Below are 21,573 nucleotides of genomic sequence, written 5' to 3' on the forward strand. Positions count from 1 at the left end.
TTGCCACAATAATGATAAACAATACTAGAATCGTTAGAACCTTTGTTGTGCATCGAGCTCTTCCTTTAGAGCTCCCCTTGTCTATAAAGTTTTCACGACCTCTTGAAACCCACATTTCAACGAATTGTTGATTCAACTTGTTTTGTTGATTATCACTAGCATGTTCCATACCACGGTCTCTTGAACAGGATCTGCCATGTCTCTTTCGTGAACTTGAGTAAAATGCTTGGACCTGTTTACCACTTTGTTCAGATGATTCACCCTGCATGTTGATCTCTTCAGTGATCAAGAGAGAGGCCAACTCATCAAAAACTAGAAATGGCTTCCATACATACACAAAAGTGACAAAGGATTTTCAAGCCTTCTCATTATTAAGGCCACCCAAAGTAGATGAAACAGAATCATCATCATTAGGCATTGCATTAATAGTTGTTAAGATATTTGCAATGCTTTTCTCTTTCAAAATATACTCATTTATAGACATCTTTACTTTCTTCAAAGTATTTAACTCTTGCTTGAGTTGAATATTTTGTATCTTTGTGTTTACTCAAAAATATATTCTCAAAGATTGTCTAAGTTGCATGTGAAGCTTCTATATTTTTTGATATACTCGAACATAGTTGTCGGGTTGAACTCACATCTACGCTCACAAAGGAGTGTTGGTGATCTTCAGTAAGATATTGTGACACTTTTTACTCTCTATACGAGAGGTTTTTTCCCCTAGATTTATTCCTTTTATTTTATGTGTCTATATTATACAGTTTTAGGTATTTATTGTGTTTCACACACTTGGGGTGTGAATGTGCTCTTACAACCCTAAGGTTTAAGGGTTGTACTTGGTACTTGCATCTTACACTTGAGATTATTGCATTGGGTGTTGTGCTCTCACACTCTACAGTCTACTCCACTTTTACGTGAGCTTCGATCTCTTTGTGTTTTTACATTTGATATCAGAGCTAAGCCTTAGCTCAACTTACCGTAGAGCCAGCGTCTCCATCTCTTCTGTCATTGTCAGTAGCTTCACCGTCACCAGGCAGAGTTCTCACCTGGCTTGCAGCAAGATAGTTGCCCCCTGTGCATTTCTTGTAGGCAGTGCCAGTTAGAGTGCCACCCTTTGTCTAGTTGTGTCAACCAGCGCCAGTTATCTCCAGTGGAGCTGTCCATCTGAAACGCCTTGGTCTTGGTGTATGCCTCTGATCAGTAGCCGCCTATGACCTGCTCCAGTAGCCACGATAGGCGCCGTCCGCCTGCTCTAGGCTTGCTGCCTGCTGCCACAGTGCGTTGCTTGTCTGGCCTTGACTTGCACAAGCAGTCACCACGCGCTGTGGCTGAGCGCTACTAGTCTGCCCACCAAATCCGCCTGAACTGCGCCCGACTGTCAAACAATCGAAGGTAAAGCGGTTTTTTAAATAAAGTAAAAAATCAAATTTTAATTCAGATACACTTCTCGGGAATGGGCTTGTTGCTCGGGCAAGCATTCTCAGTTTCCGCATGTGTCTGGGACACGATTATAGCAGAGATTTTATGCATTTTGGGCTAGACATTTGGGGCTTTCGCAGTTACCTCAGTGATTGACACATGTACATTTGTGATATTCTGAAATAGACTGATTTTGTGTATTTTGGGACAAGAAATTTTGGGGCCTTTGTATTTTGAGCGTTGCTAAATATAAATTGCACCTTGGCCAACGTATATTTCAAACAGTTTTGACAAAGTGTGCTTCAATTTGCTAATTACAGCAAAGTACTTGCTGTAATTTCTTGAAATTGTGAGATTTCAAGGTTGGTTCAGCTTGAGACATTGCTCTCTTTCTCTCCGATCAGCATCATTTACCTTGGCAAATCAAGGAGGTGATGTTTTGACTTACGTATCCAAGGAGGATAGGTTGGATGGTAACAACCATTCCCTATGGTCGTTCATGATGAAGAATGTGCTGATTGTGAAGAATCTTTGGGATTATGTCAGCAGTGAAGAAGTTAGGCCTAGAGTTGTGGCTCTTGCTACTCCTCCTCCAGTAGGACGTGGACAATGGGCAACTCAACCTATTGAGCCAGCTTCAGTCAGCCACTTTCTTAGAGATTAGCAACATAAAAGGCATGGAATATACGGGATGCACAAGCTTTGTCGCCGATTGCATTGGTAGTTCAACGGTTTATTATCCCTCACATGTGGTTTGCAGCTTCTTTATGAGAAGCAGCTTGGCTCACCTTAGAGTAGATGTTTGCTAGCAAGAATGAGACATACATCTCTTTCTTGAAGAAAGAGCTTAAGATAGTGAAGATGGATAAGGGTGATTCTATGCAGGATGATCGAAATAAAATTCAGGACTTCTGTGTGGAGGTTATGACTATAGATGAGTATTACTCAGATGCGTAGATGATATCTACTACCTTGAATTCATTGCTGCCCTCGTACTCGACTTTTCATACGGCCTTGAACCTCACCATGAGGATTGCCCCATAGCCACTCAATTTCCTTCAGCTGGTTAGTTTGGTCTTAGAGGAAGAGCAGACACAAAAGAACAGTGATGTGGATATTATAGCCTCTGAGCATGCTTTTATGGTACGGTAGAAGGGCAAGGGTAGCCATGCAAAGAATGCTTGGTAGAGCTTTGGGACTTCAAGCACTCCACAGGGCAGTAAGAAATAGCAGGCACACAAGCCAAGAAGGGCAAGTGCCACTATTGTAAGAAGCCAGGCCACTACATCATTGAGTGTAGAAAGTGCATAGCCAGGGAGGAGAAGTCAGGGATACTTGTTTCTAATGTACCTTCTACTACTACTAAGTTCGCGTTCTTTGTTGCAGATAGGGACTATTGTTTTTACCATGCAGTTATGACTCTTCTTGGGTTGATAGAGCATTTAGTTCTATTGAGGATGTGGGCACATGGTTTTTTGACAATGGTACTTCCAAGCACATCACATCTCACAAAGATTTGTTTGCTTCTATTATCACAGCCTTGGTTGGCAAGTTTGGACACTGTACCAACAATGCATCATACCTTGTTAGAGGTATTGGGGAGATGGTGTTGACAGCCATTGATGGCTCTATTCTCTGCTTGCAAGATGCCTTGTTTGTGTGAGGTATAAAAAAGAATTTGTTATCTATTTCTTCTTTTGCAAGGTGTGGTTTGCAGATCACCTTTGATGACGACAGATGCTTGGTAAGAGGTAAAGAACACATGACTTTGGTTTTGATTGGCACTCAATGTCATGGGTTATATGAGTTGAATGCTTTTTCAGTTGATTAGTCCGTCTATCTAGCGTCCACTTTTACTCCTGTTATGTCATATGCAGAGTTATTGTATGCTCTCATGGGGCATGCAAACTATGGTAGCTTGATGCTTATGCAGTGTACACAGATACTTATGGTTCACCTCTCTTGGAGAGACCTTTTGAGTACTTATGCGAGGGATGTATTTTGGGAAAAATGCATTGTTTTTTGTTTATCCATGATGTGGCTTTTAGAGCAATTGCCAGGTTACGGATTGTGCACTCAGATATATGTGGTCCTATGCAAATAAAGTCATTGGGTGGTGGTTACTATTTTGCCACTTTCTTTGATGAGTTTACTCATTTTTGTTGGGTCTACTCTTTGGTGAAAAAGTCAGATTTGTATGATGCATTTTTGGCTTTTATAGCACTTGTTGGAAATCAATCTAGCTGTAGGGTGAAGACTCTCTGTTTGGATGGAGGGGGAAAAAACATGTCCTTTATATTGAATTCTTTTTTGAAGTAGAAGGGCATAAAAAGAAGGGCATTGTTCATCAGTACATTTAACAGCCATGTTATCCAACTTTTTCTTGAGTACCTTGGGAATGTGTACATATGCAAGATACCCAAAAGTACGAAAATGCCCTACAGAAGGTTTCCAGCTATTCCAAGCCTCAAAAGGTGTGAAATTCTTTCGTGCCTTGGTAGGGAACCTATTCAAGATATGGCAAGTATACATAACTGCTTCCATCCAAAATAAGTGTGGCAAACTCTTTGTTTTCAACATACATCTAGCCATCTCCATGAGTGACCGATTCTTCCTAGTTTTGTGTGGTACAATAGTGAGAGCAAAGGATATAGATTATATGATCCTGTCCCTAAAAAGGTATTTGTCAGTAGGGATATGGTTTTCGATAAAAAATCAGAATTATTCCTTGCTAGTTTTGATACAGATCAGGCCTCTAGTGATGTATTTGAAGGGCTGTTGCCCCTTTCTTTTGGTGATACAGTTGGAGCTTTAGCAAGTGAACTTAATGCTCAGCTAGGTGCTCCATTGGGTAATGTAGAAAATCAGCCCATGGTTGATCTGAGTACTTAGCAAGGTGCTGAATTTGAAATTCAGCAAGAGCTTGTACACAGTTGGGAGGCTAGACAAATGCCTAGATGGTATTTGTAGACTATAAAAGATAGTCATTTGGATGCTCCTATTGATGGTTATACTAGAAGGCAAGCTCATATGCATGATGGCGCACATACCATGGAGTTTGTTATGGCAGCACATACATTTGATGATGAGGAGCCTAAATGTTTTGAGGATACACAACATAATGTACATTGGATGACAACAATGCAAGGTGAGTTTGATTCCATCATAAAGAATCAAACATGGGATTTAGTGTCTTTGCCTATTGGGAGAAAAGCCATTGGTACAAAGTGGGTCTATAAACTGGATTGCAAATGGATCCATTTACAAATATAAGGCCAAGCTTCTGGCCAAGGGCTATGCATTGAAGAAAGGCATTGACTATGAGGAGATATTTGCTTCTATCTCTTGCATGACTATCATTAGGTCTATCATTGCTTTGGCTGTCCATTATGGATGGACTGTGTATTAGCTTGATATAAAGATCACATTTTTACATGGGGAAGTATGTACAACATCGCATTGGTTTTGTAGTTGAGGGATCTGAATAGTTGGTCTATAAGCTGAAAAAGGCTTTATATGGTTTGAAACAAGCTCCTCGATCTTGGTATGCAAAGGTTGATACCTTTTTACTCAACCAAGGGTTCATAAATAGCTCATTCGAGTCTACTCTTTATATATGTAAAGAGGGAGGATCCTTGCTGGCCATATTTCTATATGCTGATGATTCTTTGCTTATAGGGACACATGCTAATCAGATTTAGCATTCAAACAAAATTTTTAGTAAACTTTTGAGATGTCAGATTTGGGGCCTTCGCACTATTACTTGGGCATTCGGTTCATTCATGATGCTAGAGGCATTGGATTGTCACAGTCGAGATACATTGATAAACTTATTGAGAGGTTTGGCTTACATGATTGCAAGCCGGTTTTTACACCAATGGAACCGTGACTGAAGTTGTCATTGCATGATGACAGTGACTTATTTGATATCCATACATATGCTCCAGCAATTGGATGTCTTATTAGATATATGTATTAGCCACGCATGTCACATTGGTAAGCTATTAAGTGTGTTTTCAGCTACTTGCAGGGTACTAGGACTCTTGGATTGCTTTATGCCAAGGGGGGGATCACTGTTGTAAACGCCCCGAACAATGTAGTATGCTTAACAATTATGATATTCGCTTGTTTTTGAGATTTAATATAAAAGAGAATGAACACTTAAAGTTGAAAATGAAAATTACTCACAAAATTATAGCTATGAAAATGTAAAAGTAATGGAGACAAGATTGAGGGTTGAAGATGGGCAACCCCACCTCCCCGAAGGAATGTATTTTTGCTCAACCCAAGTCCCTTAGGGTAGAGCTCAGTTACACTCAACCTAAGAGTGAGAAGAAGTAATTCTCACTCTCACAAGATCATGCAAAGATGTATAAACATGCAATGATAAGAACTGATTTCTTTACAGTATGAGAGAAGAAAAAGGGGAAATTAGCCTTTCTCCATCGTTGATCAATAGTACATAGATAGGGCTTGCTTCTTGTTGCTAAAATGGAAGAAAGAGCTCGAGAAGGAGGTGCTGTAATGAATTTACAGGCTTGCTGTCCTGTAAAACAGCAGTGATAGAAGAGGGAATATGGAGGAATTTGATAATGGAGAATTGGGGGATGATGATGGGGATGGATGGGGCCAGTTTCTGGCTATCTGTGGGTGCTGTACATGAGTTTACAGCAAAGAAAAATGATGTTGAATGAAGAAAAACGAGCTCTTATTTATAGGAGAGGGGAGAGCTAGTACAAAAGGGGAAAGTGGAGTAGCACAAGACAAGTGTCCAGCCACATGTCATGAGATGTGACAAGTGGTGGGACACTTGGAAACTTGTGTGACAAATGTCTGGACACTTGTCTCTTCTCTATGGCCTTCCTTTTTGGGTTGAATATTGTCAAGAATAGAAACAACCAAATTTAGTAAGCACAATGAAAGTACAAAACTTACTATTTTTAAAATGACACCCCTATTTTTTAGGACTAGCATTTTTAGGCTAATTCGAGGCTCCTAAATTTTAGGGACCTCCTAAAATTTAGGGATCTCTTAAAATTTAGGGACCCCCCAATATGGATGTCATATGAAAGCTTTTTCCGTGTACATCGCAAAAATGGTATCCGAATCTTCATGTGACTTTCCTATGCAAAGAAATGTGCATTTCAAGCTTTCAGCCCACACATGCACATTATACAAGCATTTCATGATCATGCCATCTTGTTGATTGTAACTGTCTGTTCTGGTGGATCTAGCCCACACTTCAAGGTATCAATCCTTTCTGTGTGCGAGTCTAATCCTGATATGCGTGAGTTCTAGTCACAGGCACCCAATCGGGCCATATAGGTGGAAGTGTGAAGTATCTTTTCTCTAACCCACCGCGTGGGTCCACCATAACGTGTGACCACTCATCAGTGGCCAGCTCCAATGCACTTTTCTTTATATCTAATTGGTGCAAAGGAAATAAATTTAATAAATTAATGAAAAAGGATACAAATTCTGTTTCTATAGAGTTGTGACAATTGCACTCACATACTTACAGTGATTCGGATTGGGTTGGTGATTATGATTCTTATCACTTTACTGGTGGCAGTTGTTTCTTTCTTGGCTTATCTTGCATCTCTTGGCTTAGTAAGAAACAATTGAACGCGTATGGCTTAAATGCTTGCTAGCTGACTTGGATGTATTTGTCAGAGAGCCTACTCATTTGTTCACTGACAGTTAGAGTGCTATTGCAGTGACATGGAACCAAGTGTTTCATGTACGCACGAAACTCATTGAGATCCATTATCACTTTGTCAGAGAGAGGCTACATGCAGGTGAAAGAAGTCTTGTCTACTATCCTACCACAAGTAATGTGGTAGATATCTTCATCTAAGCTCTTCCTCGTGACAAATTTGAAGCATTTTGCAATGCTTTAAATTTGATCTTCTTTTGTGAATGACCTTGTATCTTGATCACTCTTCACTTCAAGGTGGTTTGTTGGGTTTGACTTATGTCTACGCTCATAGAGGTGTGTCGGTGATCTTTAGTAGGACACTAGGGTACTTTTTACTCTCCATAGTAGAGGTTTTTCCCCTGATTTATTCCTTTTATTTTATATGTCATATTTTACAGTTTTAGGCACTTATCGTGTTTCACACACTTTAGGTGTGAACACCCTCTTACAACCCTAAGGTTTAAGGGTTGTACTTTGTACTTGCACCTTACACTTGAGATTATGGTATTGGGTGTTTTCTCTCACACTCTACACTGTCTAGTCCACTTTCAACCGAGCTTCGATCTCTTCCTGTTCTTACAATAGTATTATCGATGATAGTAGACAACCAATGCATCACCTTTTTATTGTTGATATTTTATTCTTTTCGTGCCTTCAATTCTTCTGCAGTCACTAGATTACTTAGCTTTGGCTCATTTTCTTCACTTGAAACAAACTTATAGAGGCTTTTTTGAATAAGGAAGTTTGTCACACGAAACTTCCATGTTGGGTAGTTGTTTTTGTCTAGCATTTGAATGGTAGGGTTTCCTCTACTGTTTGTCATTATCACAAGATTGATACAAAATAGCAAGTAAGTCTCTTGCATCCTTTCATAACAATTGCACAACAATATACGAAGTAATCTTTTTCACTAACTGCTCAAGAGTACATATTCTAATTTAATAGCCAAACCCAAGAAAACTTATAAGGCTTTATCTATAGTCAGCCCTCGTATCTGTATTTCTTGTCAAAATAGTGCTAGTAAAACAGTCTTAAGTAAATTCTTTAGCTATCAACCAACTGTTAGATGTAGGAGTTGATGCCAAAGAGATATCTCTTTCTCACGAACTTTTTCTTAATCATGATCTTATGGCTCAAATATATCCCCATTTTGCAAAGGGATTGACTCCATAAAAGTGTATTCGGAAAGTAAAATTGAAAAGGAAGGATCGTATGCAATTTGCAAGTTGTTAGTACATGAAACTTGTGTTTGCTTCTAGGCAAATGTCTTAAAAGTTACAGATTCCAAATCTATAACTTGTGCATCCTCTTTTGGTCGATACAACCAAATGTATAGTATACCTTGAAATTGTTGTCTGCAGTCTTGTGAGTCTAAAACGGGGCTTGAAATGTTCTCTCATGGCCAAAAAGGCCGTGCATAAGCCCAAAAGGGTTTATTTGTGAAATATACAAAAATTTGCTTTGCTTTTGGTGCTTTCATAGGCACTATGCAAGAGAAAGAGTGAAAGAATGGGAGAGCTTCTTACCCGTTGCTTGCTTGCTCCAATCCTTGCTTCTTCTTATTCGGTTTAGTTTTGAAAACTAGTCTCTCTTAGTCGCACCACTCTCATACCATGTCATGGATCGCATGGTGGGGAAACTTGCTTGAGCTGTTGCGCCAAACACACACTGTACACACAAGAAGAGGCTTACTTAAGAACACAAGATGAGAGATGGAGACCAAAACATTTTTTTGTTGGTTTCTTCTTTCTCTTTTGTACACAATACAATGTACACAAAGATAAATAAGATACAACATAAAGGAAAGTGCCCTACTAAGTTAAACAATGCATAACTGACTAGCAAGTCGTTTAGGGCACTTAAGTTATTAAGTAGACCTTGAGCTTAATTTTGGTCTAGCGAGTTGTTCACTTATGATTAATTATCGAGTTGTTAATTAGCCCTTAACAAAGAAAAGTGTTCCAATGAGGGAGTAACTAGTTATTCATTTAGAAACTTGATCTTGGCTATTTGGGGCCCTCTCTCTTTCTCTTTATCTTTGATTTTTGGAGCAGCCCAAGTTGGAGAGCTGTAGTAGCAAAAGGAGGTGCGTGCTTGCTGATTTTTTGTGATGAACACAAAGAGGAGAGTGTTTTGCAGCAATACCGAGGTGCTAGACAGCTCGGAATCAATCTTGTTTTTCTCCTTTCTTTGTTTCAAGCTATGCAAGCTCCATTTTACAATAGATCAGATTTAGGGTTTGATGTTTACAACCGATTAGTGGCTAAGGTTTGCAAAAATAAGTCATTTTGCATCTGGAATTGCTTGCTGAAGACATTCCAACTAAAATCCCCAATATGCCGCTTGTTTTGGGTCGCCAAATCATTGAAGATTTGGGTCAGACATCAGGACAGATGTATTTTGACGTGCAAGTCTGATTTTTGAGCCACTGAAAGCATTAAATTTAGGAAGCTTATAGGTGTGAATTACTTCAATTTGACAGTGAGTTAAAGGTGCATTGATTAGGGAAAAGCGCTAAGATTACTGGACAATCAGGGCTGAGGCCTCATTCAACGAATCAGATCAGTCTGAGATTGAGATTTGTGTGAATTCCTCATTGATTGCAGTTGGGCAGCAGTGAGAGACCTTGGATGCATTTCTCAATGCCAAGCTCTATATGCTTGAAGACACACTGGTTTGAGTGCATAATTGAGACAGATTCAAAGCTCATTGGTCAAGGTTGATGAGAGCAATTGAGTGCATAGCAATTGAAGCAAATCTGGTCCATCATAAGCAGAAACAGTGCTGGTTTGTGACAGGCTTATCTTGAATATTAAAGAAATATTGTAAGGGGTATTCACTTTTGATGGGCAAATGGGTGTCATCTATTGTGCAAGAGCACTCTTGTTCTCAAGTTCTTTTTGTTATTTTCTTTGCTGAATGGAATAGTGTGTGTGTCGTAAGTTGATGTTCACTGCCCTATAGATCAAATCTACGTGGCGGTTTCACAATGCCTCTGTATTAGATCATGGAAAGCGCATTTTTGCAATAGAGAAAAGTATGAGAGCAAAATTTAATTTCTCCTTAGCCATCTATCTCTTGACAAGAAGATGAAATTGCTACCTAAAGGTCCTTTGTCTAGGATTCACTGCCTGTATGGATGGTGTCTTGGAAACCCAACTTCTATTTGTTGAATTTCAGATTTCTGATTCATGTACATTATGCATAGTGCCCATCTGTGTGTCCACAGTAGTTGGACTAAGGAAATTTAACTTCTCCTTAGCCATCTATCTCTTGACAAGAGGATGAAATTGCTACCTAAAGGTCCTTTGTCCAGGATGCACTGCCTGCATGGATGGTGTCTTGGAAACCCAATTTCTATTTGTTGAATTTCAGATTTCTGATTCATGTACATTATGCATAGTGACCATCTGTGTATCCACAGTAGTTGGACTTAGGATTCCCTTGGGCGTTGAATGGTCCCATAGCCTTTGCTGTCATGCAAGTTGGACTAAAGAAGCTTGCTGTAGCTGTGCACATCAGTCACTCCACCTGCTGAAGCTGCACACAACAGCTAGCTTTTGACCTTGTATGGCAGCCAGTTATGCTTGATCTTCTAGCCATTGTGCAGCTATTAAGTTTTGACATAATATAAAGTAATGCTGGTTCATATCTTGTTAAACTGCTTGTCTATCAAAATCATTCTCCTTGATGATAAACGATGGATGATGAATATAAGTAGAAGATTCAAAGACGGCAGCAGACATTGGCAGACATGGATCAGTAGATCTGGAGAGTGAGATTGGCAAGGCGATAGTGCGTAAACGCACGTCTACTTTTAGAACACTTTCTTGCATGTGGACTGAGATTATTCACTCTCTTAGACATGGACTGAATGGGTTGCAGGGAGACTCCAATCCCATGCGCAAGATGTGAAATACTTTCCTTCACACATGAGAGACTTGCACTTTCTTTGATCTAAGAGCCCTCCTTGTGATTTTGTACACCACACTTGAATAGTTATTTTAGTAGCCTTGTTTTCAAATCTCGAAATTTGATTGGTGTAGATAACGAAGGAGGAGCCATGCCGGTTTGCCCTTACATGCAACTAGGATTTTCTTGGCTATATTATTTTAGTATTATTTTAGTCTTAGCCTAGAAAACATTGTAGGCCATGGCTGCTAATATCTTCCTCTTCTTGTAGACCATGTGTGCTCCTACGTGGAAGAAGATGCTAATATTTTCTTGTTCTTCTAGACCATATGTGTTAAGTGGAAGAAGATGCTATTATTTCCTCTTCTTCTAGACCATATATGTTTGTATAAAAAAATCTCCGCTCTTCCTCTGCTTAGACTCACTTTGGAGTCTCTCCCATCATCCCCCCCAAAGAACATAAAAAAAACAGTAGTTGAAACTAGGAAAGAGAAATCTTGTTGAAGCCCTTGAATTGTAACAATATCTTGCAGCATGATGCATGAGTAATGATTGAAGTTGCGTGAATAATCTCGAACCATAGAGCAGCCACATTGCAAATGATAATCCTTGTTAATATCATAGAAGCCACATGCCATAACAATAAGCTTCTAATACGACCAATATGACCATGAGTGCCAAAGTCCAATCCAACTCAAGAAATGAAACAAATGAGAATGTTGTGGCTGCAATATGTCACACTGGGGTAATCTTCCCAATTCCCATACACGATTAGTAATTTGTTGGTATCAGGCATGAAATGAAAATATGAGATGCAGTTTCCATATATAGTTCAAAATATACAATATCCACTAGCAATCTTGCATCAGTGCACCATATCACTAGTAGGGAGACCTCCAATAAGAATCCTTGAGGTAAGAACATTGCAATTGTAGCAATCTATTGTGCCATTTCGTGCATCCATCTTTATAGGAACATACCTTTTAGCCTTTTTAGTAACTCATCCTTTATCCAGATCCTAGAGGGAGTCTCTTAAATGAATCCTGCTCAAGTGCTGGCCAAGGATGAGATCTCTTATTATTCTGCTTTAGATCTTCATTTTGGCATCCTTTAGCCCAAAATCTTTGGGGCAAACTGGATATGTGACGTGTGAGATTTGTAATTCAAGTAGTAGAGATAACATTCAAAATTGGGCTGCTATTTAAACCTTGCCCCTACTCTTCAATTTATAAAAGTACCCTGTACTTGAATTTCCAAAATTCCTTCTTCCTCTTCTTTACCTTCATTAGGCATGTAGAATGGGAATTACACTATGAACGAAAACATCTGTGATCTTCCAAATGGATTGGCTTTCTCAATAATCTGATCATGTATAGACAGCTGTACAGAATTGGAAAAGGAGGACAAACCTTTTCCCAAATTTTAGCAAGCTGTCTGAATGCATTGCAATTTTCTTGAGTATTGTCAAGGGGCATTTCAATATTATCAACACCAGAAACATTGGAGGCACATATCTACAGCTTGTATTAGCAACCGTTAAGACTTTTCAAAGAGTTGTTTGTTTTGCATAAGATATACTCATCTGAAAAATGGAAGAAGGTTGAGAAGTATTGCAGCTTCTCCACATGAAATGTGGAGGGTATAGTTTTCTTCTGTATGCTGACTAGTGTATATATTTTAGGGATTTTAGGCATGTCTATTGTTTGCCATTATTTCTTAAATTGAAGGTTGAGCAATCCATGAGTGGGGTTTTTGGGTGTAGAAGGTCCAGCAAATGTCTCATAGGAAGCTAAACACCATGCTCATGTGCCCTGTCTGATTGTCATTGAAGATACAACCTTTGTAAAGAAGATGATGTGCTGCATACTGATATTAGAGTTGGTTTTTTTTCAAAGAAAGGTGGTGGAGTTTTGTAGCCAAAGACTAGATTACTTCTCTCTTTTGAAAGAGAGGATTTCAGACTCAGGCAAAAAGTGCGACTACAAAAGACGTCTGCTATCACAGGTGCATGTTGCCTTACCTCAATCTTTAGTTCACCTCCTGTTAGATGTTTCAACACTGCAGTTCCAGCTATCAAAATTGAATGCACTGGATTAAATAAAAAGCAGCCACATACAGAAAACACTTTCAAACACTGAGATGTCTGAATGCTCTTCTGAAATCTTATTCAGGAGTTGGTGATGTTTCAAGTCTGTTTGCTTGCTTGATCCTGTCATTTGTTTCATTTATTTTACTTCAAGCACCTGCTTAATGATTATAAAGTTTACTTGCTTTTTAATGGCTCATAAAGAAATTAAATTCAGAATAGCCTTAATTACATGGCATGAGGAGCCTTTAATGGTAAGTTGTAAGAGTAAATGAATTATGTCAGCAGATTACTATCAACTCTGCTCCTTGCTGATGTTGCAACACCTGCGCCTGCTGGTTCCTAGTGATGCCAGCAGCCCTTCCAGCACTCCCTGCCTTACCGGACAACTCCTGTTAGCTGCTCCTGCCATCCTCATCTTACTGACTACCTGCCAGCTCCTTATGCGCCACCTGAGCTTCTTGCCAGCTGCTCACTCAGTTTGCCTCCAGCCAGTGGTTGCATCATCTGTCTTAGCTCATGCTCACTATTCCATCTCCTTTGGCACCACGTGCCAGTTTCTGCCACACCTGCCCCAGCATTTCTATCATCTCAGCTTGCCCTTTTTCTTCTTGCTAAGCCCAGCAATGGCTTCAAACCCCCTTACATTGGCTGCCCTATATCAAGATGTGGCTGCTCTTTCCTCCCTGATCCTCGCCTCCCCCTCCCCTGCCTCCACACTATCCTCTTTGATTTTCCCCTGTGCCATCTCTAGCTTGCCAAGTAGTAGGTGACATATCACTAGTGCACTTATTGGAGGACGTGTTGTAGATAGCTATGATAAGCACCTATGTGTGGGCTAGGAAGTAATCTTGGTAGGGAAGGATGGTTTAGGGTCAATTTTAGCACATCGGAGTAGGTGGAATTGGTGCTTATGGATATTCCACACTGTGTGATGGCACAACTATCACTACTCATGTTTCTTGCCGCGATGAATTCTCCATATCTCACATTGTCCAAATTGGTCCGTGTTTTGTGCGTGTTATTCAAAGGGACATGACCTTTGGAGATGTAGTGGAGGAGTGCCCCGTGCCCAAAGTACCCATTAGTTAGATTTATGATTAATACCTCTTGCCTCAACTCTTTTTGTGGCTGTTGAGATCCTGTTGGTGCTTGTGGTTATTATGCTAAAGACAATATACTACTTTGGCCCTGCAAGGTAGTGCTTTGCTTGTAGAATGGTAGACCACCTTGCAGTGGAGTGCACTAGGATCTAGAGACAATTAGTTAGGCCCCACCTCGTGATTTGACTATCTTCCTTGGACCATTAGGATTGCCTTGGTGCATGGGGGATTTATGCCTAAGACCGTACATAGGTCTTCGAGGGTAGTGCTTTGCTCGCAGGTTGGTGGGCCACCTTGTAGTGGATTGCCATAGGACACAGTAGATGAAATAGATTGTTAGGCTTTGCCTAGCCTCCTTTTAAGACTTTTTTTGAGGGGGAGGCCCATGTTTGCAAGAGGATTGTGAGAGAATGTGTAATTGGTTCTTTGGAGGTAGTTAGGGGAGCCACTTCCATTGTTAGGACCTTGCTACCTTTATTAAGACGAGGGTCTTGGAGAGGCCATTGCCAAGATTTGGGGGGCAGGCCCTTCTTAGTTGGTGCAATAGGGAGAGATTTGGATGATTGCCTATAGGGGATTGGCTTTTTCTTTAGAAAGGAGGCCAAGAGCTTAAGAGGGCCTCTTGGAGAGGAAGAGGGCTACTACAGCTTCATTGGTAGCACTTTAGCAAGAGAAGGAAAGGATCTTTGGGTGCAGGTGGGTTGTTGAGATGATGCATGCTGTTACAACAGAGGTAGAAGGAAGCTAGATTAGAGTATAAGCACTTTGCAAGAGCTTCTTTTATAACCAAGTAGGAGATAAGAGTAAGCAACGACTTTTCTTGCACTATAGGCCCTAGGCATTCTTGAGACTTAGGAGAGCAAATGGATCTTTAGCCCAAGAGACTCTGGAGTTAGGCACGTGGTCATAGAGTACTAAATGCCTTGTTGGGATCGATTAGACCTCCAACGTGTGAGAAAGTAGAGAGATTGTTTACATAGCATCCGAAGAGTGGTCATTGAGGATAAGAGTAGATATTTGATGGCCACCTTTTGGAGATGATTTAGCCTTGTCCTCAGGCAAGTGCCCAAGGGTTGATGGATTGGACAAAGCTTTCTTTTTTAGCTATTGGAACTTTGTTAGCATAGGAGTACTTGCAACATTTGAGGTTGCAACATTGGAGGAGATTATGGGATCAAGTGACATATTAGAGAGAGTTTGAGGGATTAATTCACATCACCCTAAAGGCAATAGAGATAGATTGGAGGTTACTTAGCGGAGACGGATCACTTTGTTTGGAACTGCATATAGGAGCCTTACCAAAGTAATTAGTCATAGATTTTCTCTTCCCATGCTAGACATCTCGGAGTGTGCACAAATGGGTTTTCCATGGGAGCGTAGTATCTTGGACACTATTTTTTATCTTATGAAAGCCCACAGATCTTCCATGCCTTAGGAAACATGACCTTGTTCTAGTGCTTGACTTGAAGATGCTTATGAGAGAGTGAAATGAGAGTTTTTGAGGGCACCATGTTGAGCATACTCTCTAGAGCAGTGGGTTAGAGGTATAATGGCCCTCTATTCATCAGCTCATAGCTAGGTCTTGATTGGTGATTCCAAGGTCAATAGATTAGCGGTAAGCTATTGGTAAGATAGAGATGTGTCCTTGCACACCCCTCCCTCTCTCTCTCTCTCTCTCTCTCTCTCTCTCTCTCTCTCTCATGACCTCTTATCTAAGGGACATATCTACAAGTATTTGTCACATAAGGCTGTCCATTCTAAAATTAGAAGAGCTTTTGAGTATATGAGTTTGCCATATGACACAACTATGTATTTCATTGGGGATGAGGGTAACTTGAAGGTCTTTGCATTGGCTATAGAGACCTTTTATATAGCTTTAGGAATTCTTATAATTGGCACAAGTCCTATGGATTTTGGGTTTTTGACACTTAACAGCTAGATTGGAGACCTCATGAGAATTTAACTTGGGTCCTCCATAGCACCTCAATGAATACCTTGGTTGCCATGGTATCACCTCAGAGGAATTTCACACTCTCTATGGCTAGTAGTGCATAGTAGCTTGGGAGTAATTGACTTGGTTATGATAGAGATCCAGTTGCCAATGTTAGGTAAGGGGAGTCAAAAAGGATGTAGAGACATTGAGTATGGGAGTACTCTAGGGTAGAAGAGATGTGGAGGAGATCCCTTAAGGTGTTGTTTCATTGCTCGACAGTCTGTTATTATGACATGGGGGATGATTGCATGGGTCAAAGATAGAGGCCTAGCTTATGGGAATGAGGATATGCATGGGAGCACACTTATCTCATTTCAGGTCAGCCGTTGAGAAACGTGACTTAGGGGCATCGATAGAGGTGGGAGCTCATAGCCAATATCATTGCTAGTATATTTGGTGACATACATGTAGCCATGGCATAGATCTGTTGGATAGATCCACTGTAGGGACTCTCTCTAGGGTTTGGACATGGATTGTCCATACTCTTCAAGGGAGATGGGAGAGGATATAGGGTGATTGAGATGCTAATAAGAGGAAATATGCTTTTTTAGGACCTAGGATTCTAACACTTTCTTTCACTAGTAGCCACATGGGGTATAGGCCTTTTGATTGGGTGTTCACTAAGGCCTTGTAATAGACCTTTAGTATGTCACAATTTTAATGTTATTGTTTTGGAAATTCCTTACAAGGCTAATTTTGTGTTGTGCCCCAAGATACTTCGTCTTGAGCAGATTCATTAATAGAATCATCTCTTCTCTGAGAAAAAAGGACATCAATTGATTGGATACTAGCGATAATCTACTTGAATTATAAGTAAATTATGTAGTCTTATGTACTCAATTTCGAAAATGAATATGTGTTTTATATACCTAGATCATACATACATTTTAGAAAGAACATAAGAATATAAGGCCATAGCTAAAGTATCTAAAGATCCTTCCCCTTGCATATAGAGAAGGTGCAAGGATGGGGTTTGTTTATGAGCTAACGGATCATATGATTGAGAAGATATAGAGCATTGAGGGTGTGGGTGCTAACAAATTTAAGTAGGCCTAAGGACTTGTGTGTCAATAGATGGGATATGTTGTATGCACCTTTGCATGCAATTTCTTATGTTTTGCATCCAATATGAGAGCAAAGGATCTAGGTGGTTATAGTGAAGTGCATGAAGGTTGGATGAGTGTGATTGAGAGAAACGCTCATCATGATGTGGCAATGGAAGGTGTTATATGACAATGGAAAGTGTTCTATGTGATGATTTGGAGATGTATAAGTGAGAGAAAGGTGAATGTGCATGCTCTATTGCAAAGGATATGGCAAGGATGCATCAAGGGGTGACGTGGTGGGAAACATTTGGGACTTACACACCTACTTTGCAGAAACTAGGTGATTGTGCATTTCCATGTAAAAGAAACTGGAGTACCTTCTCTTTTGTATGCATAAAGAGAAGAAATAAGTTACTTCCAAAGCGTATAGAGAAACTTATTTCTGTCGACATGAACCTTGGCCTTGTCTCTAAGATCAAGTTAGACATTGCAAATCCAATGCCAATGCTTTTGTTGTTGAGCAGGAAGAGGACGATCATGATAATGATGATTAGGAAGAGATGGATAATGAGTATGAGGACATTTAGGAAGATGAGATTGTGCATCTTGTCGACATAACTATTTGCAACTTTTTCCTATTTATTTTGCATCTACTACTGTTATGTAACTCTTTGCCTTTTATGGCAGTTGCTAAAGTGTTGCAAGTCTAGACTGAGGACTCTAGTCTCTATCCATCCTTTTTTCAATTTCTTTCGCTTGTAGGCTGGAGTATCGGTGATTCAATTATGTCTTGACTTCAATGATGGGAAGTTGAAATCTGAAATTTTGTTGGTAGATGAATGTTGTGTCTTTATCCTTGAATGCCGTAATGGTAGTGATTATTTCTAAAGTTATTAAAATAATGAATTTCTAGTTTTCATTCAGCTTGTTAATTTAGGTACTCAATATAAATTGCTAGATTTGCCTACATTTTTACCTTTAAGAAAATAACTAAAAATAGGGCAATATATCATTTAGCCCAAGGACCTGAATCATACTCCAATCATACTTTTGTATCTGTTTGTGCGTGACATATTATTGCTGTATCAGAAAACTATGGTGAAGGCCCTCACGATGGGAATCATTTTGACAATGATCTTGTTGGGTATTTTTAACTTCATGTGATGAGGATTCTGGTGAAGGTGCACACCTTTGGGCTTCAGCTCTATTGAACAAGGGATTGTGCAGAATGCTTGGCCTTGTTGCAATGGATTTGGAGAATTTGAATGCTAAGACTTGTCATTGTTTGGGCTGCTGTTTAAAATAATTTGTGAGCTTAATATGAAATTCTGATTGCAATATGATAGTCCTGCAGTTATCTGGTTTGTTGTAATCATCCTCTTTAGCGATGTTGTTCTTATATTGGCACTTGATCATGAAACAGAAGAGGGGAGAAGAACTGCTTGGCCCGGAACGAAATAATCTTCCAACAGGGTCAAAATTGGTAATATTCTGGAAGCTCAAATCCTGATTTTGTGCCTAGAACAACAACATTGGAATTCTGTAGAATCAGTTCACAGCAGTTTATAAAGTTAATGTATTTAATTGCACAATTGATTTGTTTTGTGAAGCTCATATGCTTGAGTCTTTCCTTCAATGTATGGGGAGATCAACTGAACAGAATAGTAGATTATACGTTGGAGCTAAAGCCTAAGTTAATTGTTTTGATCGCCCCCCTTTTTGCAAGAAGGTATGTATTCCTTTACAAAAAGAATAGGATATTTTCATTCTGTATAGTATGTTCTACTTTTGTTGCCTTGTGTGCCATGTTTTTACAAATGAATGGTGTGCTCTAGGTTGGACAAAGAGTCGAGCTATAATCTTGTGTGGGATGATTCAGATATCTTACAAAATGAGGTATGACTTGCTGATATTATTCTCCATTCTGGGATGAACTAAAGACTACTCTCTCTCACACAACACACATAAACACACACACACACACACACACACACACACACACACTCTCTCTCTCTCTCTCTCTCTCTCTCTCTCTCTCTCTCAGGCATGAAGTTTCTAATATACAAACTTGCATAGTACATATTGATGTCAGAAATGGATTAATTGGTAGAATGAGATGGTATTGCAGGTGCTTTGGCCATGGGGCTTGCTGGAAATCTCAAATACTGTCCTTGACAAGAAAAAAGGTGTGTCACCTACTATGTTCCTCTGGAGTAGGATGGATTGGACAACAAAGCATCAGCAAATTGCTTCTCGATTTGGGCATTTGCAGAAATCAGGTTAGGTCTACAACTAAATCTATAAAATATCAACATGCACCACAAACACCATGTTTGAATGCCGTCAGAGAAAACATAAGGAGATTTGAATTTGCAAGCTAGTAGGATGCATTGCATGTGTTGGCCTTTTCTCCAGGAATGGCTAAGGTGTGCTTAAGCTTAGATGGTGGTAAGGTTTGAAGTTTCAATGCAGGGATACGTATATATGAAAATTGAGGTTGCCCATTTATAGTAGATGCTACGTAGAGTACATCCACAGCAAAACTTGATCTGAGGGAAATGTGTGACACATGAGCGATAGCCACCTGCCATGTTTTCAACTGGCTTTTTTGTTGCCAGACGTGTGCTCCTCTCTTAGTACCTTATCCTTGACATTGCTTTGCTCTTTCTTGCAAATTCATGAATGGTGTTTTCGTGAACAATGCATCCGATTGTCAACTTTGGCCATTTAAAACAGTCTGATCTTCAAAATACAAACTTCAATAACTTAAGACTGAATATAAGTACTTGAGAATGGCCCTTTGACTGTTTGAGCTGAATACTTCATCTTCGTTATTGACTAGGTTTCATCCTATGGGCCTTCAACATAGATAATTTACCACTCCAATTATGCTTTTTCTTGCAGCTAAAGATGGCTCTAGATGCTGGATCAAATTTATTTCTCTATCGTAAACAAAAATGAAAGACTCTCCCTAGCAGCTCTTTAGATTACAATACAACACACCTTATATCTTGTTCATGGAGCTTAGACTCCTTTCAGCTAGAGTCAGCAACAAATGGATATTTATGTCATTACCTAAATTTCATCCTTGCGACCCTCAACATAAATGGCCTATGACTTTATTGAGCTCATTTCTTCCAGCCAAATATGGCTCTAGGTGCTGGATCAAATGAATGTCTATTGTAAACATGGAGACTCCCTATCAGCTCTTTACATTAGACTACAACATGCCTCCTAGTCTTGTTCATGGAGCTTGGGCTCCTTTGAGTCAATGTCAGCCACTTTGATCGAAGCATTATTGCAGGCTCAGTTGTAGTGCTTATTAAGGGTGCATTGTATTGAGAATCTCATGCTTGCTCCTTTAAGATAAACTATATCCACTTTTTCCTTTGAAAAATGGTGCTTCTCGCAAGTCATAGAGCTGAAAATCAAAGACCTTTCTCTTGACGTCATAGACTCAATGGTCCTTGAATATGTGTAGTATGAGCAACCTTCTATGCAAACTTCTCATGTGAGGGATCCTCATGGGGTGTACCTTTCAAAGGAGATCCTATTCTTGAGACTTCAAGCATGGTTTTCCACATTGAAGTGTCTCATGAAACTAAAGCGACTAAAGCCCTAAGCACTAGGCTAAGGACTAAGCTGCTGCAGCTATCATTAGAGATTGAAAAGTTGTTGTCAATCCTTTCTAAGGCATGTGCTAGATGTCTATCTATTTGATCAAATGTTGGGCACGAGGCTGTGTCTTGAGCTATCTACTCTCTAGTTGCATGGTTGCATTAGTAGTCTTTCTCATGGGAACTAAGACCTGACCTGGAGATGTTGGGATTTAGGGTGTTTCCTCATACTAGCATTAGCTTGGCTTGGAACATGAGTTAGCTTGAAGTTTATATGCCTTGGAAATATATAGAGAGAAAAGTGTGTGTCAATCCTAGGTTGGTGTTGATGCTACAAGTTTTAATGACTTTTGGTAAGGATTTAAGACACCAAGTAAGAACAACTTGAGTTTCAATGTTCAAAGTCCAAGTTAAATGTTGGGCTTTAGAGCATTTTCAATGTGCCTTGGAAAAATAGACAGAGAAAAGCTTGTGCCTCAATACTAGGTTGGTATTGATGGTATATAACAAGTTCTAATGACTTTGGGCTAGGATTTAGGACACTATAGGTGGGATTTATGTTGTATCCATGGGGTGTATTAAAGGGGTGCAATAGGTGATAGCTTCAATACATGTCTAACATGCATAAGGTTTCAATATGTTGCATAATTTACTCCAAATTGATAGTTTCATTAGATGTTACATGCTCTTTTTGTCTTC

General features: G+C 39.7%; 1 protein-coding gene across 11 annotated transcripts in view; it reads left to right on the forward strand.

Moving 5' to 3' along the window:
* The window catches only part of LOC148041066 (uncharacterized), a 179,939-nt gene that overhangs the window by 95,698 nt on the left and 62,668 nt on the right, over positions 1-21,573 (forward strand). For 10 of the 11 annotated variants that reach the window (XR_015690653.1, XR_015690654.1, XM_087676397.1 and 7 more), the window contains exons 12-16: positions 12,929-13,033; positions 18,681-18,740; positions 18,868-18,986; positions 19,093-19,153; positions 19,386-19,536. Coding sequence is in view for 8 of the 11 variants with exons in the window: in XM_087676397.1 (XP_087532523.1) it covers positions 12,929-13,033; positions 18,681-18,740; positions 18,868-18,986; positions 19,093-19,153; positions 19,386-19,536 (496 nt within the window). In the remaining 3 variants the exon portion in view is untranslated. Of the gene's footprint in view, positions 1-12,928; positions 13,034-18,680; positions 18,741-18,867; positions 18,987-19,092; positions 19,154-19,385; positions 19,537-21,573 lie in introns of those variants that run through there. The other variant, XR_015690655.1, reaches the window with a different exon arrangement.

The sequence above is a fragment of the Lygodium microphyllum genome, chromosome 1 (assembly GCF_053477565.2).
Source record: "Lygodium microphyllum isolate KBCC chromosome 1, Lygodium_microphyllum_v1.1.10, whole genome shotgun sequence".
NCBI lineage: Eukaryota > Viridiplantae > Streptophyta > Polypodiopsida > Schizaeales > Lygodiaceae > Lygodium > Lygodium microphyllum.